This window comes from Phocoena phocoena, chromosome 5 (assembly GCF_963924675.1).
Source record: "Phocoena phocoena chromosome 5, mPhoPho1.1, whole genome shotgun sequence".
Classification (NCBI taxonomy): domain Eukaryota; kingdom Metazoa; phylum Chordata; class Mammalia; order Artiodactyla; family Phocoenidae; genus Phocoena; species Phocoena phocoena.
The window spans coordinates 117,635,079-117,653,332 of record NC_089223.1 but is presented as its reverse complement, the minus strand read 5'-3'; the positions used below and the strand labels follow the sequence as shown (position 1 = coordinate 117,653,332).

Genomic DNA, 18,254 nt, shown 5'->3' with positions numbered 1-18,254 from the left:
AAGAGTTACCTAAGAAAACACTGAAAAAATAAATTCTTCAAATTAATTCCAGATATAATTAATATTTGCATGGTAATTTCTGAATGTCTGTTTTCAAATTTACAAATACAGAAGCACACTAATGTTCTCCAAATTCTACTTACAGGACATTTCCTATAGTCATCAGTTGTATTTGCTGCTTGCAGCAATTCTGCAAACATTTCAGGCTTAGAGCGTTCATGCCTTTCCATCATTCTTTCAACTTCATTGCTACAAAAGAAAGAAGCAGTCCCAAATCTGGCCTATGAACTTAAAAAATATCCAGTAAATTTGCATCAAAAATACTAGTTATCAATATAGGTATGATCATTTTTTCTGTCTTAAAACACAATTTTGTTTGAAAAATTAACCATGAAGTAAATTTCCATGAAATGAAAAATTATGATATTTGGCAGGTTATGATGAAAAAAGGTCAAGAACAGAATAAAATAACATGAAATCATACCATTGTTTGGAATTAGATGAATGAGGAAAGATGTTCCATCTGAAGGTAATTCTAAGATAACAGTTTCTTTTACGTTATTACTGAACAAACAGGGACTTGAGTTTAAACTTTTGCATAACAAGAACAAGAAACTTTAGGAAAGGCTCCCTCTCTGGCCTAAAGTTCCCATAAACAAAGTTATTTTCAGCTAAGAGAAGGGCCTTTTGCTGATTAATGCAGAAGTCACAACCAAAGCTACTTAAATGAGGCTTGTGCCTTTTGTTCCTATTATGACTACTAACCATTTCATTAGAGTCTAGGCACGGTATCAGTGCCATTTTGTATCCAACTTCTCCTAGAGTCAAATTTTTACATATCAAGGTATTAAGTATCTTTAAACAACTATTTAAACATTTCCAAAAAGATATATAATGTAAGCTCAATACGCCTACTAGTTTCCATTCGTAGTGCTCTGGTTTTACTTAATAGTAATTTTAACTGTCCTAGAGCTGGATATATTTTACAGTTCAACGGTAAGTAATATACAATATTCAATAACAACTAAAAGTACAAATTCTTCTAAAGCACTTCACAAGTAGACTAGAAAGCACTAAATCTGACAGTCTCATTCAAAATGCAGATAATGGTTTTTTACAAAATTGACAGCATCAGAGTAGTGGTTAACCAGATACATTTTGAATTTGAAATGAACCCAGACCTGGATTTCAATCTTAATTCATCCATTTACCAGGTTAATCATATTAAGCCTATTTCTTGATCAACAAAAGTTTTTGTTAAGATTAAAAGCAACAATTTATGTAAAGCCTGGAACATAGTAAGCATTGAATAACGGGTATTCAATACTTATCACCAATAAAAAGAGAGAGATTATAATTAGAATTCAAATTCTGGGCTTTAGCAATTCATGGCATGGACCAGAGACAGACTGATGGAACTCTAATTCTTATTACCTGATACTGTCTCAGAGCACTGTCATTTTACACAAGAGTTTCAAAGTAGACTTAGTTTTATAGCTTTTAATTTGTGGTCTATCCTGATTCAAACACCACCCTACTCTTCAAACAAAGTGAATGAAACTGACTACAAATGACTGAAGTTTAAAGAATGTTCCTCTAAATCGATGTTTCCCAACTCTGTATATATCCAAATTACCAACTTGCTATATTCAATGATCTTTAAGAAATAATGTGCTATATCCAAAATAAATCAAGGAAGTTTAATAATACAATGAAATGGATGAGCACCTAATATTCACTTTGTGCAATGATAAAAATATTGGTAGCATTTAGCAACTAACTGCTGTACTGATGCATTCTGATTAATAATTATTGACCCATGTTTTGTCTTTTGTACTAAAGTATCTGCAAACATTTATGATCTCATTCAATGTTTATCATACATCAAATATTTACACTCTCAAATACCTGTTGCCATGTTCAAACAACTCTTACTATGTAAAGTCTAGAGATCATTTTTGGATCCCTAAGCTGATGTTTCATGGCTAGGGAGGGAGGGGACAGACAAGCATGGCAAATTTTTATTTCAGGTGAATGTTATGGCCTTATATGCAATAAACCTAACAGAGGATTATTTTCACTTTTTTCTTTCTTGTCTGCTTACCCTAGCTTCCATCACTATGCAGGGACATGGTGGAGCCGACAGGAGACATGGCCACTACAAAGGTAACACCTTAGCAAAAATGAAGAAATCATGTACAATTCCATTTACCCTTGAACTTGTCATTTTAAGCTCTCCTTCACGGTTTCAAAAACTTGCTATAAATATAAATAAATATACATTTTGACTAATATTCTGTACATTTCACTGAGTGACATCTATATTTGGTTAAGTCAGAAACAACGGAGATAGACATCACTTAGTACCCCTGATGGTAGCACATTTGTTAATCTCAGAGAGTAGATATTCATATATGCTACAGTTTCATAAAATAAAGGCGCAGTGTGATCACATACATGACTAACATCTTTGGTAAGTATGCTTTAGTGGGTTCTTACCATAGGGCCGTTGTAGAAATGTACCGCACAAATTCTGTAAAGGGTAGAGGATCTGATGATGCTCCACAGCTACGACACACACACTGCAGGTAAAAATATATGTCTAATTTATCAATCATAAAACATAAATATAGTCTCTAATAAAACAGTTAAGCCATCTCACCTGTTCATACAGAGTCATAGCAAACTTCTGGTGAGTGATACAAGATTTAGAGGTACACATGTCTGCATCTCTGCTGGGCACTATGTGAAAATGAATCCTCTCCAATATATTTTCCTAATTAAAAAATTAAAAGACAAATGAGTTGCAAATCTTGCATAGGACACTTCAAAATACAACTCTTTTTAACTTTACAAATTGAAAAATCTAAGTATTTTCCAAAGTGTCAAACTTGGAAGTGCCACATACATTGTCAGCTTTTCAGCTTCCCTCTTTAACCGAGCCTTCAAATGTTGCTCAATTATTCACCTCTTGCAGCATTCGATTTTAAAAACACTTTAGCAAAACATTATAATGTAACATGATTTTAATAAAGATTTAAAAAATCAATTCATGATGGCTGACATCTAGAATTTAATATTAGAAAACAAGATTTCCTATGTTCCCAGCATTCCTACATTGAGAAAAAGCAATTAATTAAAAAAAATCCTACTTGGATCATTTGGATAGTCTGTATAACTTAAATCAAAACATCAATGATAAAGGCTTATAATACCTGCACTAACAACCCGAATGCAAGTAATCTGCTCTTCAACAAACTTCTTATGAAAGTGTGGATTTGTAATATAGATCAATAAGGGGTATTAATTTCTTTAACAAATTATCCTTTTTACCAAAACTTAACCAATGGATTATTTTAATTAGTTAACTTCCCCCTCCTCTGCCCCAGGACATTTATAACTATTCAATTATTCAAGCCTGGATTTCTAGATATCCCATGAATAATCATATCATGGATTAGTATACTTCACTTAAGTGAAAGTAAGACTATAAAGTTCAGTATTGTACAAAATATATCCCTTTATATTTTAAGCAGTGGAGCAATTATAAACATGAGAAGTATGAAAAGCATATTTCATGACTGTGTGTGTTGTTTTTGTCATATTTTAGTCAACATGGCAAGTGTGATAAGCATTCGAGATGTTCATTTAAAAAAAAACACAGCAGAAACTAACACACCATTGTAAAGCAATTATACCCCAATAAAGATGTTTAAAAAATAAATAAATAAATAAATAAATAAAAATATACAATTAGCACAAAAAAAAAAAAACACAAACGCCAAGTGAATTCTATAAAGAGTAATAAATTCTTCAAAAATTTGGAGAACAGATTGGGATGCTTTGATGATGCATTATCTAGTAGATGTGACTTATGTTGAACTTTAACAAATAATAGATTAGGAAAGTTTTGAATATTTCAGGAACTTGAGCAAAGGCTATAAAACAGGAATTTAAAAGACATGTTTGAGGAATGGACTGAAACTATCTCACCAGAAGGGAAAATTCAGGAAGGAAGCAAAGAGATAAACTGGAGTTTGAATTTAAAGAGCCTTAAATGTCAGAAGAGTCAGATGTGAATCACAGAAATATATGAAGTGCAAGCATTTATCTGAAAAAAATTATATTAATATGGTGGCTGTTAAAAAAGACTCTTAGGATATAGGTTAAAAGGACGCTAGTAAGGAGGCTTAAATAATGCTGAGAGTAGACGCCCGAGCTAAACAGAAATGGTGACAGGGAAATAACATGGCGAGGCAAACCTTAAAAGGGTTTCTGATGAAAGAATTTACAGAATTTGCTGAAGAGATATAAAACTAAGAGAAGAAATAGCTATCTTAAATATAGGTGACATCTATTTTATTGAAATGATTAAACATCAACATGCATATTTAAGAAGGTATATAAGGTACATCCCTGATCAAAGGAATGCTCTACTTATCAATATGGTGGTAACACAGTCTCAGAACATCAACCTCAGTGAGTGATTCTCAACCTGGAGTAAGGTGTATATCAGAATTGTTGCCCCTGACAGCTGCCCATCAAGATCCTGTGCTCTTCAAAGACAATCATTGCATGTAATGAGAAATGTTACTGGGAGAGTGTGTTGCATATGTAAATCCCGTGGAACAGAACGACTTAAGTGCTATGATTTATACATAATAAGCCTTTTTGCTCCAATAACTAAATTTTAAAGTATTTTAGTAGCCTAACTGAAAAATTAGAGCAGCACAAATAATCAAAAGCAAAAGTACACAAAACACATGTGGACTTAAACTGAGCTTTGAAGGGTAGGTAAGACAGGGATCTACTGAGCAGTTCTGATACTTTTCTACTGCTATAAATTTATGTTTCATTTGTCTCAAAAGGTGCATAATTTAAGGAATGCAAACTGCCATTCTAACTTAAGGATTATCAGAAATACTTACAAAGCACTCTGCAGCATCATCCATAAGGCCAAGCTGAAATCGCTGCTCATCTTTGAAACTTTCTGCAAGAGCATGCCTTATGTTATCCGAAGGAAGTGCTTTTTCTCGACTGTGTTGAAACTGTGCAAATATCGTCTGGGAATCAACAAATACATCAACCAGTAAGTTTAACACCAACAACTAAAAAACACTTGAGCAATTTCATTTCAACAGCGAAACTCGAAACTCTATACTCAAACTAACAGTCTTTTGCTTTAAAATTCCATACAAAAAATTAATTATTTCTATGAGTAATATGTAGAAATGGTTGCCCAAGTCTCTAAATCAAATGTTAGTGCATAAGAATTAAACATGTAAAGTTCTCAGATACCATCCTCAGAGATTCTGATTGAGATGAGGCCCATTTTTAAATTGTTCCCTAGCTGACTATGATCTAAGTTATTTAGAAAGAGCTTTGAGATAAGTTGCTTTAAATCTTAAAGTGTACTGCAGGAATTAAAATTATGTTATACAAAAATAAACATCATATAATCAAATAAAACAGTAGGAACTCACTAGACTTGAAACAGTGGGAACATCATTCAAGAACATTAAATTATAGGTGTTAATCTGGTCTTCTATTTTCTTTATTGAATTTAAGCAAGAAAAACTTTTTAATAAGTTCCAGTTTTATGACAATCATCTTAGGTGAGTGAAAGTAGGGAAAAAATAAAGTTTGCTGTGTGATAAACCACCAAATAAGGATTGATCATATTAAGTTCTATATTAATTAGCTCAAGAGGTATGTCATCTCAAAAAAAAATTGCATTTAAGATGAACATATGGTAGGCTAGGAAATATTTCAAGAATCTGTTCCACTGATACAAGAAAATTTAATTTACAAATAAGAAATTAAAAAAGAAAGATGCCAAGTGATTAGATATTCAGAACCAAAAGTTTTAGCTGCAATTACAAATGATAAAAAATGAAAAATATTTTCAAAAGTCATTTCTTATTTAGGTAGTCAACTTTTCCAGGTAATGTTTAAGATATTAATCCTACACATTTAACATCTATTTTTTTGATTGTCTAGTATATGTGAGGCATTGTTCTACACCAGAAAACAAAGACCCTGCCCTCATGGAGCATACATTCTAGTTGTAGTAATGAGGAGAGGGCAAATAAGTAATTATATGTCAGAATGTAATAAGTACAATAGAGAAAAACAAAGAAATACAATACAAGAGAGAAAGATAAAGTAGTGCAATAGGGATAGGCATGCTGGGGGTAGGAGAGAGGAAGGGAGCTTACCTATTACCAAGGGTAGTCAGGGAAGGGTCTCACTGATGGAAAAATAACATTTAAGGAGAGGCATAAAGGAAATAAGGGTGTTAGCCACAGGAACATCTGGAAGAAAATCATTCTAGACAAAAAGAATAATAATGAAAACACTCAGAGATGAAAGCCAGCTCTGAGAAACTGCAAGGACAGTGCAGTGTGTGTGTGCGCGCGCGCGTGCGTGCACGCACAGGTGTTTTGAGGCAGGGGACGCAAGCAGGGGAAAGAGGCAAGTGATGTGTAAGCCTGTGGGAAGACCCGAGCTAGAAAATTTAACTAGTTTTTACAACTGGACAAAACATTCAAAATTTACTGCAGAGTAAATAAAATGCAATACTGTAATCTGATCTAAGTTCATTCTTCATCAACCCTATTTTTACCATATAAAAAAGAGAATATAAAATCGCCTCCTGATTGGGATTGACATGTATACACTGATGTGTATAAAATTGATGACTAATAAGAACCTGCTGTATAAAAAAATAAATTAAATTAAATTTAAAAACTTTAAAAAATAAAATAAAATTGCCTCCTTTGGTGACTTATTCAAACAGCCTTTTTAGGAATGTAAGTCAAAATAAAGCATGAAAACCACCTTTTATTTTCCTGTATTATGTATATGTGTGTGTACTAAGAATATTCAAGAATGTAAAAGACTGAAATATTTATTTCTGAAAACATATTAATCAAATCTTAAATTCTTGGGCAAAAATTTCAACGACATAAATGAGTTACTAATATATACTGGACTCCCTGTTTCTGCCTTTGTCCCTAATCTATATATTCTCATCCAAGCAGCCAAAGAGATCTAGTCCAAATATTATACTTACTTAACACAGGTTATATCACTCCTCCACTCAAAACAATCCCACGACTTCCTAAATCACTCAGGAGAAAAAGTCAAGGTCCTCACAAAGGTCTAGAAAGCCCTACACAATCTGGACTCCTGTTCCAGTTATCTACTGCTGCATAACAAAACCACCCCAAATCTTAGGTCCTAAAAATAACATTTATTTTGGTCACAAGTTTGCAGTTTGAGTGAGGACAGCTCAACTCTGCCCCACTTGCAGTCATCTGTAATAGTCTGAATGCTGGAACTTGGGAGTCATCTGAAGGTCACTCACAAGTGTCTAGAGGTTGATGCTGGTTGTTGGTGCTGCCTGTTGGCCAGGAACTTGGCCGTAGCTATGACCAACTTGGCTTCCTCATAGCATGGCAACTCACTTCCAAGGATGAGCACCCCAACAGACAGAGCCAGGTGGAAGCTTTATCACTTTTTCTAATCTACCCTAATTTCATTTCTGCCACATTCTATATGATGGAAATGAAACATTAGGGGCAACCCATATTCAAGGAATTAGACTCCACCTTTCAACAGAAGAGTGCAAAAGAATCTGCAGACATTTTTGAAGTCACCACAACTCACCTTATCTCTGAGCTCATCTCCTATCACTGTCCCCCTTGCTCACAAAGCTTCTGCCACCAGTCAGGTTTCCTTGAATATGTCACGCACACTCCCACCTCAGGGCCTTTGCAGTTGCTGTGTCCCTGCTTGCCTGGAAGGCTCTAGTCCACTCCATCACCTTTTCCAAGTTGTGATTTAAATGTCATTCTCTCAGTGAGGCTTTCCTTGCTACTCGACACTCTCTAGTACCTATCCCTGATTTATATTTCCTCCTTTGCAATTATTATTACCTAACATACTTTATATTTTGTTTATTTATTTTCTTCTCCCTTACAAGAATATAAGCTACATGAGAACAGGGATTTTTATTAGTTCCGTTCACTGCTGTATCCTTAGTAACTACAGCAGTGCCCAGAATTCAGTAGTAACTCAAAAAACATCTGTTAAATGATTATTTCAAAATAATGAAAAATATAATGTTCCTAACACAGAAAAATGGATCCATAAACCTGAATAAGTCATACTTTAAGAATTTCTCTTCAAAACTGTAAGTCACTTGACAATAACTTTAATTACAAATAAACTAACCAAATATGTCAAACAAACCAAACTATCAAATAAAATTAAATCTTTTGAGAAACAATAGTAATTTTTCAGAACTATTAAAAGGTTACCTTCAATGCACAAAATATGCAGGCATCTCTCTGACAAACATGTCCACTCAGAACCCGCAAGCTTCTTCGGAATATATCTAATTGCCATAAAACCTAAAAAATAGTGAGATGTGAAGAAAGAAAGAAACACAGTAATATTTTTCTCACTGGGATGAAAGACAGATTTAAATATTTTTTAAATTGTGGGAGGCTAATAGCTTCTTTTAATCTCTTGTACATAATCAGATATATACTACTAAAAATAATAAGTATAAAACTGCTATATACATGTAGTTCATATACAAAAGATGGATTTAGAAAATATTACTATGGATTCACATGTAAAAACCATGACAGGCACAGAACAAGAAAAAAATAACTCCTCAGTTAAGGAATTTATATGAACAGGAAACAAGGGATACTGAAAGCAGGACTTGGCAGAGACTTGAGAGAGGAAGTGATTATAATACTTGGAATGAACTGAAATTTAGGAAGGAAATATAATTGCAGTTAAAAGTCAGGGTGTACCAAATAAGGGTCAGTATGTAGTGGCAAGAAAAAAGGGCAGAGGCCTGTGTGGTCATTGTATATTGAGTGAAGAAGGGGGCATCTGTGTAGTCATGGGGGTACAGCATTATATGAAGCAGCAGTTAAAAAATAACCTGAATATATTTGCTGTAATTATCCAATCATCATTTACTACTAAAAAAACAAAAACAAAATAAAAAAGACTGTAGTTGTTTAAATAAATCAGTCTAATACTTAAAATCATTCTAGAAAAACCTGATATTTATACAATGGGGATAACTGTGTCAGCTTCATAGACTGCTTGTAAGGATTAAATATATGTATGTAATATGTGAAGTGTTTAGAGCAGTGCCCAGTACACAAGTGGCATGCATTGAATGCAACCTGCTATTTGTTGCTGTAAATACTATTACAACAAACAATTAAGATATTTCCTCAAATAATAAAACCAAGAAAATCCGTTCACCATCTCACATTTCTCCCAACCAAAAAAAAAAAAAGTTAATAAAAACAAATAATTTTAAAAGTTTCCTATTTTTTAATAACTCAGTAACTGAAAGCCACTTGAGAATTTCTGATAGTTGCTTTTTCTTAAAGCATAACTAATAGGATTCATTTAGTTATCACAAATAACTCAGTGTTTTGCAAAGCACTTGAAAATGTTTAATAACGTTCTTGTATATCATATTCTATCATACCATAAAATATACATTAAAATTCATTCATTTGTCAAGATGAAGGTCACGACAGCACAGCTGTGAGAAGTGCACAGCACTGTAGTTAGTGATACACCCTCTGAAGACAGGCTGCCTGGGTTCTAATTCTGGCTTTACTGTTTACAGCTCTTGGGCTGACTTGAGCAAAATATTTCCTGAAACTTAGTTTCCTCATCACTGAAAGGAACATAAAAGTAGTACCTATCTCTGAGGATCACTGTAAGAACTAGATTAGATAAAACACAGTGTACCAATGCACAGTAAGAGCACAATAAATGTTAGCTATTAAATATTTTAACTTTGCTTTTAACTTACAGAACTCAAAACCACACCAGTTATGTCATACCTACTTAATTGTACCACTTTCTCATCAAATAAAAGTTCAAACTATTCAGCCAAAAGAGAAAACTCTATAATCTGCTTATAAGGCTTACGAATTACGTCTTTCAAATGTAATGTTTTCTAGGGTTACGAAAATGTTTAACTTACACTGGATCTAAACTACAGAAAAAAATATTTCATGTGACTTCTCTGTATACTACTCAATATAAAAGTTTAAAAGTGATTTTCACAAATCCATACCAAAAATTATCTGCATTATAGTTAACCTTTATCCTATTTCATTTAAAAATGATTATATTCTACCACCTGTTTTAAGTTAAAGCCTAAGCTAGTTGTTGGACTAATTAGTTTTTAGCAATATAATTTTATAATATAAACATTTTTCTTTTGCATTATTTCCATGTTTCATTTTAACATGGTACCTAACAAAATTAGTGTAGTTATTTTGAATGTTTATGCATGTTTCTTATTTAGTTATTCCCCAAAGATTAATACATATATGCATATGCATTTAATAAAGGAATATAAACCTTTCATCATATTCCTGACCTCAAAATAATATAAAAAATAAAAAAAATTAAGAGGAAATGGCATATAAGTTCATTTTTCTTACTTATATTACATCCAAAACATTTTAATAATGTCCATTTTTAGTAATTTCTTACAAAACGTATTTCACAATTTATTTCTCAGCAGTTTAAAAAGTACTCATCAAACTGCGTATTAGCATTTATATTCTGAATTTTTAAAAATGAAGTCAGGCTTTTTCTGACAGAAGTCTACTTGAATAGCTGTTTTGTCAGTAAGGACTGGCTTTCTAAATTAGTTTATACACTAGACATTTTAACATCAGGGGCCAGCAGATTCCCTGGGTTGAAGGGATGGAGCTGGGAGTTCAGGGAAGCCAAAGCAGCTAGAGTTGGTGGGACACAGTGCCGCAGTGGGGAGAGCTGCACACAGTTAACACCAGAGCTCGCAAGGGGGCCTCTCGAGTATTCAGGTAAGCACTGTGAGGAAACTACCTGAGACCAGGAAAGAAAATCCCAAAAGATTAGATGTAATGCCCAAAGCACATATCAGTTCAGGGCAGTGCCTGTTCTCAACAGCCAAAGTGGAAAACATCATAATTCACAGAGCGTCAGTTAAAGAAAGAACTGTCCCTCCCCACTAGCAGAGAAATTAACCCCAGAATAAACACAGTTCTGGTACTGCCTACAAAGCTTAAACATAAAATGATCAAACTGTTTCTAAATAAACTAATCCTATCCCAGAACAATGTTCAAGAATATTTTTAGGAATATAAAAATACCCATCACCCAACAAAGTAAAACTTAAAATGTCGTCTGACATCCAATCAAAAATTACCAGGCATGGGCTTCCCTGGTGGTGCCATGGTTAAGAATCTGTCTGCCAACACAGGGGACACGGGTTTGAGCCCAGTCCAGGAAGATCCCACATGCCACGGAGCAACTAAGCCCGTGCACCACAACTACTGAGCCTGCACTCTGGAGCCCATAAGGCACAACTACTGATGCCCACATGGCACAACTACTGAAGCCCGCGTGCCTAGAGCCTGGCTCCACAACGAGAAGCCACCAGAATGAGAAGCCTGTGCATCGCAATGAAGAGTAGCCACCGCTCACCTCAACTAGAGAAAGCCCACATGCAGCGACTAAGACCCAATGAAGCCAAAAATAAATAAATAAATTTTTAAAAATTACCAGGCATTATAAGAAACAAGAAAATATATTCCAAACCTAGAAAGAAAAAAAAAAAGAACAGAATTTGCACAGACAGACTTAGTAGACAAGTACATTAAAACAATTATTATACCTGTATTCATATATTCAAGAGGTCAGAGAAAAGACTGGACATGTTAAGTATAGACACATGTGATTTTTGAAAGACACAGAGCAAACTTCTAAAGGTGAAAATTACAATGTCTGAGATTTAAAAATACACTGGTGATATTACTAGCAGATTAAATAAACACTGCAAAAGAAAAAAATTAATGAACTTGAAGACACAGCAATAGAATCCTATAAAATGAAAGAGAGAAAAACAAAAGAATGAGAAAGACAATGAAGAGCACATCAGTGAACTGTGGGACCTAAAGCAACCAACTGAATATGTATCAATAACTGGAATCCCCCAAAGGAGGGGAGGGATAGAAGATTTTGAAGAAATAATGGTCAAAGAGTTTCCACATTTTAAAAAAATTTTTTATTTTATTTATTTTATTTTGGCTGTGTTGGGTCTTCACTGCTGAGTGCCGGCTTTCCCCAGTTGCGGCAAGTGGGGGCCACTCTTTGTTGCAGTGCGCGGACTTCAGTACTTGTGGCACACAGGCTCCACAGTTGTGGCTCACGGGCTCTAGAGCGCAGGCTCAGTAGTTGTGATGCATGGGCCTAGTTGCTCTGCGGCATGTGGGATCTTCCCGGACCAGGGCTCGAACCCGTGTCCCCTGCATTAGCAGGCGGATTCTTAACCACTGCGTCACCAGTGAAGCCCATCCACATTTGATTAAAATTATAAAGCCATGGGTCTAAGATGCTCAATGAACCCAAACACAAGAAGCATGTAGAAAACTATAGCAAGGCACATCATAACCAAATTGCTTTAAACCAGTTAAAAAAAGAAAATCTTAAAAGCAGCCAGAAAAAAGGGGGCACATTACAAACACAAGAACAAAGATAAGAATGACAATAGTTTTCCAGGAGAAGTAATACAAGCCAGAAGACAGATGAGCAAAATCTTTAAAATACTAAAAGAAAAACTGTCAACTTAAACTTCTTTAATGAATGAAAATATTTTTCAATAACAAAAGTCATCCTTCAAGCAGAAGAAATGATACCAGAGGGAAAGCTGGATCCACACAAAGGAGTGATGAGCACCATAACTGGTAGCTACGTAGATAAGTAGAAATAACCTTCATGGCAAAGGTCAGTGGACTGTTCATTTTTTTTCTAAATATATCAACATAGGAATACTTCTCCATTTTCTTTACCACGTAAGTGTCCTTGCTCAGAGTTTTCTTTTGTTATAATAAGCTTTTCATCTCCCTAAACTATACACAGTATTTTGGGAGCCAAAAAAAGGGACAGACACAGAGGGAAATACATAAATGTAAAAAAAAGAACTGGAAAAGGGTTAACAGGAAAAGATTTGAAATGACAGAAGCTCTTTCTCAGAGCCTGATTCAATAAAAGCATATAATACCATGTCTTTTGGAGTCTGGTATTTCTCTATATCAGGTGTCATTCAATAAATATTTTCCTGCCCTTGTCACAGCACTTAATGCCAAAGGGATCCTTCAGCCAGGGCAGAAAAGTGACTGTCATTTAAAGGTCCCAACATAAACTAGAATTAATGCTTTTCTAATACCAATTGCTTCTGTTTCCCTGAGTGAGTTATAAAACTTTCAAGTTTGACATATGTCCTGGACAGCAGACAATTAAGAACACAAGTCTGAGTCAGATGTCTGAGCACCTGACACATTCTAGATGTGTTCATTTATCAAATGAGTTAATTAAGCAATATTTCTCTTTCTACTCTCAGTTTTCAGGAGGAAAAAAAAAGCAATAGAAAGAAAACACGTGAAAAGCTATTTATTTTCAATAAAATGTTTTAAGGTATATTCTAGCGTCAATAGAGTAACATTCCAATATTCTAAATCTTCCTCATCCTTAGTACTATACAATCAACAGTCAGAAGGATATAGGCCCCTAAAAAATCTGAAAATGTTAAATAAAAACTATCATACATAAGAAAAGATATTTATGTAAGGCAGAAAGTTGGATTAATACATATTTGCTAATTAAAAGAATTTCAACAAGGACTGAAGCAAAATGAATTAACCGTTAATTTAACTACAACACTGGTGTCCAAATTATGATTCTACAGAGGGGATTTAAGGTCACGGTGTGGTGGGGGGTGGGGCGGGGAAGGAATTTGAGTACTGAGATTAAAAACTCTGCATTCTTGGGCTTCCCTGGTGGCACCGTGGTTGAGAGTACGCCTGCCGACACAGGGTACGCGGGTTCGTGCCCCGGTTTGGGAAGATCCCACATGCCACAGAGCGGCTGGGCCCGTGAGCCATGGCCACTGAGCCTGCGCGTCCGGAGCCTGTGCTCCGTAACGGGAGAGGCCACAACAGTGAGAGGCCCACGTACCGCAAAAACAAAACAAAAAACTCTGCATTCTCATTTCAATCCACACAGCTTCTTTTTATGCTGTCTATGGGGATCCTACTGGATTTCTTAAACAAAAAAAAAGGGGGGAGAGAGGGGTTGACTAGCTAATTCAAAAAAATAATTTTATGTATTTTAGAAACATTCTTAATTTACTAAGTAAACATTTTAAGCCACAAGATATTTTTATATCCTAGCAATGTATCATTCTGTTGAAAACAACATTTCCATTTATTATAAAAACCAAAATGCCCAGTCAAAATATTTTGCTACTATTAAAAGTGATATTAAAAAGTCATTCTAGTCAATAATAACTTTATTCTTAATTTACAAGTTAAAGAAGGATTAAGCAAAGAATTTCCTGAAAGGCACTTTTTAAAATTTAACAAGAAAAAAAAAAATTTAACAAGAAATTATGGTCTTACCTGTACAGCACTATTAAGAAAGCAGCTGTTTTGTCCTGGCTCATTCAACAAGCCTTTGGTAGGGGCTAGGGATAGCATACTCCCAGGTTGATAAGCTTTTCCAAGATTGCCACCAGGTTTCCGTAAGAATTTTACCCATGCCATTTTCAAGCAACTTTGTTTGCATTAAAGCTAAGAATTATATACTTATGTGACACTTCTGATGACAAAATGGATGGTTTCTTGAATGATCCACTTAAATTCGCTGCAGTCTATTACCATAACATAAGTTTCCAAGTCCATATCTTTCCTGATGCTGTAGTTTTGAGGACTTTGTCAAGTAAAAAAAGGATACATTAAGCATTGAAATTCTGAAAACTAAAAAAGAAAGCTATTTTAAAAAAGGTATTAAAGATTTTTAAATCTTTGTGTTAAATTTTATAAGAGTACAGTTTAAGGTGAAAAAGATTTTTTAAAACTGCTAAAGTAACATTGATGAACAAATCATATTCTTTAAAGCACAAATCATTTGTCTTGATGGTTTTAAAAACAGATGATACAAAAAGATGTAGAGTTAGCATTTGGTATGATTCATTTGGTCATTTGTTTTCCTTGTGTTTCTTTAATAAGAAAGAAGTCTTTCTCTTTCCCAGGTGAAGTTATTAAAGGTGACTTCATATTTCATATCAATGTGACCTCAAAGCAAACCTATAAGAAAAAAAAGAAATGTTTAAATAAAAGTAAAGGCTAATAAAGAAAATTCCTACTTTACTATATGGATACAAATATTGAATACATAATTAAAATATTATATATATAATCATAAAATGATTAGAATAATGTTCTTAAAATATGAAAATGAAAACACAGTTCATCATTTAAATTTTCAAAACATATCAAGGTGACATCAATCGCTACCTACTTCAAGATTTCAATGGTCATATGATGGTTTCATGTTCTAAAGAAAACTAGAATCAACTTAGATCTCAGGCAGTGTTTTGAATAATACTAACTTTGCTACCAATACTATATTGCTGTTTACTAAACAGAGACTCTACAGAGACTCTATATTGTTATCTATGTTACAGAGAATCATATCATTTCTGCAAGAAAGTCAATAGATTTTATGTAAATTGATATGCATTAAAACTCAGAAGAGGGCTTCCCTGGTGGCACAGTGGTTGACAGTCCGCCCGCCGATGCAGGGGACATGGGTTCGTGCCCCGGTCCGGGAGGATCCCACATGCCGCGGAGCGGCTGGGCCCGTGAGCCATGGCCGCTGAGCCTGTGCGTCCGGAGTCTGCGCTCCGCAACAGGAGAGGCCACAACAGTGAGAGGCCCGCGTACCACGAAAAAGAAAAAAAAAACTCAGGAGAAACATTAAATTGATAAACAAATCTTAGTGAATTAGAGTAAATTTCCATACTATTCATGAACACATACTGCTGGCTAAAAGGACTTCAAAATGTTCAACTTCTAAAGTAAAAACAATCAAGTATTACTACCAAAGTTTAGTTTAATCAATTGAATTTCCTTTCTGCATTCATTCTTTCAACAAGTGTTTATTGAGCCATGTACTATGCCAGGCACTAGAACTGGCATTTTAATGAGGAAAGACAGACCATAATTCAGTGAATAATAAATTGTAGAGTGTTCTAGAAGAGTTATGCTCTGAGTGCTAATGGAAAAACAATTCAAGCAAAGGGGATCAGAAGTGTATATAATGGTAGATGGTTTGCACTTTTAAATAGAATAGTCTCAGAAACTGTAATTGAGAACGTTACCTTTGTACAAAGATTTGAAGGAGGTGAAGATGCCACTCTGGAGAAGGCACTTCTAGCAGAGTGAACAGCATGCGTGGCATACTGGAAGGTAGTAAGAAGCCCAGTGTGGCAGAATAAATATGAACAAAGAGGAGAATAGATGAAAAGGGTGGATGGGAAAGAGAGAGAGAGATCATGAAGGGCCTCAAAAGCCCTGTGTAAGGACTTTGGCTTTAAATTTAAACTCTAGATGAAAGCCATTGAGTTTCACTTCACAGCACAAAAACATGAGAGGACAGAACATTATAGGTCAGTTCAATTCCATTGATCAAATACCCACTAAGATAGCAAAGCACTGAGGAATAAAGAAGAAAGGCATTAGTCTTTACAGAATTCAAGTCAGGAGACTTTTGTTTGCAGCCCCACGTATTAGCTCATCACTTATTAGCTGTTTGGTCTTAGATAAGTTCTTGTCATCTCTGATTCATAGCTTCATCTATAAGATGGGGACAAGAATAACAGCCCTGTTTAACATAGGTTAAATGTTTCAAGAATTATAAAACACTACATTATGTTAGTTTTTTTCTTTTTGTTGTAACTCTGTGGATTACAACTTCCACTAAAGTGATCTAAATAATCCTAAAAACTTTCATACAAATTTTTAATAAATGTAGTTATGATTTTACAACATTAAGAAAGCTCTGTATCGGTAGTTAACTTGTGTTTTTAATGGAAGAATCCTTTGAAATGGTATTCTTTCAACAATCATTTAACTAGGCACCAGGTCTTACCCTGAACTGTGATAAGATACATGAAACAATCCCTACCGTAATGAGTTGTTTTGTGATGGGCACACACACAAATAGATAATTTTAAAATACTGTAGTTTCTGTTCCTGTGCAAGATGTCAAACTATATGTCCTCCTGGTTCCCTTCCTCCAACCCAACTCCAGAGATTATACAAAAGCAACAGATAGTATAAGGAGAAACAGGGAGAAACATTAAGTAACTGGCTTCCAGAATGTGAGGGAAACAGCAGTCAAGAGATAAAGAGGGCCAAGTGTTACAGACTGGGAAAGTCTTCTTAGTTGTGACCTTTTCCATTCTTCATATTGCTCTGGGCAGAGAATTCCCACCCCACACAATGCAATGAAACAGGAAAGCTCTGTTACCATCCCAGGGCCATCTGGAAGGTAAAGGAAATTATAACGTCAGGTAAGCATGGGAGGAAGATGCAAAAGGGAGGAGATATGGGGATATATGTATATGTATAGCTGATTCACTTTGTTATACAGCAGAAACAAACACACCATTGTAAAGCAATTATACTCCAATAAAAATGTTAAAAAAAAAAATCAGGTAAGCATCAGAGAACAGCTGGTTTGGGAAGTGGTAACAAGTGCAGACACCTGCAAGGCCCCTGCGTGTTCTATCCTCACCCTACTCCACAAATAGAACAGAGGATGGTAGGACCTGGAGAAGATCATGCCTTTAACAGAGTAAACAGGAAGTTCCTTTTGGAATCAACTCTTAAGCCATATCACCCCAAATCAAGCCTTTACGTCCCCACCTCTGCTCTCTGAAATTATCCAAAGAAACACAAATCAGAGCCTAATGCTTTCATTCTTCTCATCATGTAAATATTACTAGCTTATCACTTGGTACTCCCAGGAAAAAGATAACCAGATACTTGCAGAGTATGAGCATTATGAAAGAAAGGCAACAAACTGAACAATCTACACCACAGGAAACAGAATGAACAGACCAAAGGGAACACAAATTTAAAATAAACTTAATACGTATCCACCAATTGAATGAGTACATTTTTGAAACTGCTGAAATAAAAAACTCAAAGGATGAGTTAACTAGCAAAATGAATAGAAGGAAACATCATACTAATGAGCAGTAAGTCCAGGTCTAGAAATTCTCCTAAAAGTATTAAAAAAAACAGAGTGGAAAATATAAACATTTTCAAAAAGCTAAGATACACAGATGAAATCTAAAAGTG

General features: G+C 34.7%; 1 protein-coding gene across 5 annotated transcripts in view; it reads right to left on the bottom strand.

Moving 5' to 3' along the window:
• Nucleotides 1-14,648, bottom strand: part of USP53 (ubiquitin specific peptidase 53) — a 42,416-nt gene extending 27,768 nt beyond the window's left edge. For 4 of the 5 annotated variants that reach the window (XM_065877713.1, XM_065877715.1, XM_065877714.1 and 1 more), the window contains exons 1-6: nt 14,505-14,648; nt 8,325-8,417; nt 4,929-5,063; nt 2,663-2,776; nt 2,500-2,582; nt 144-249 (exon numbers count right to left, since the gene is read on the bottom strand). In XM_065877713.1, the coding sequence (XP_065733785.1) occupies nt 144-249; nt 2,500-2,582; nt 2,663-2,776; nt 4,929-5,063; nt 8,325-8,417; nt 14,505-14,648 (675 nt within the window). Of the gene's footprint in view, nt 1-143; nt 250-2,499; nt 2,583-2,662; nt 2,777-4,928; nt 5,064-8,324; nt 8,418-14,504 lie in introns of those variants that run through there. The other variant, XM_065877717.1, reaches the window with a different exon arrangement.
• Nucleotides 14,649-18,254: the final 3,606 nt, after the last annotated feature.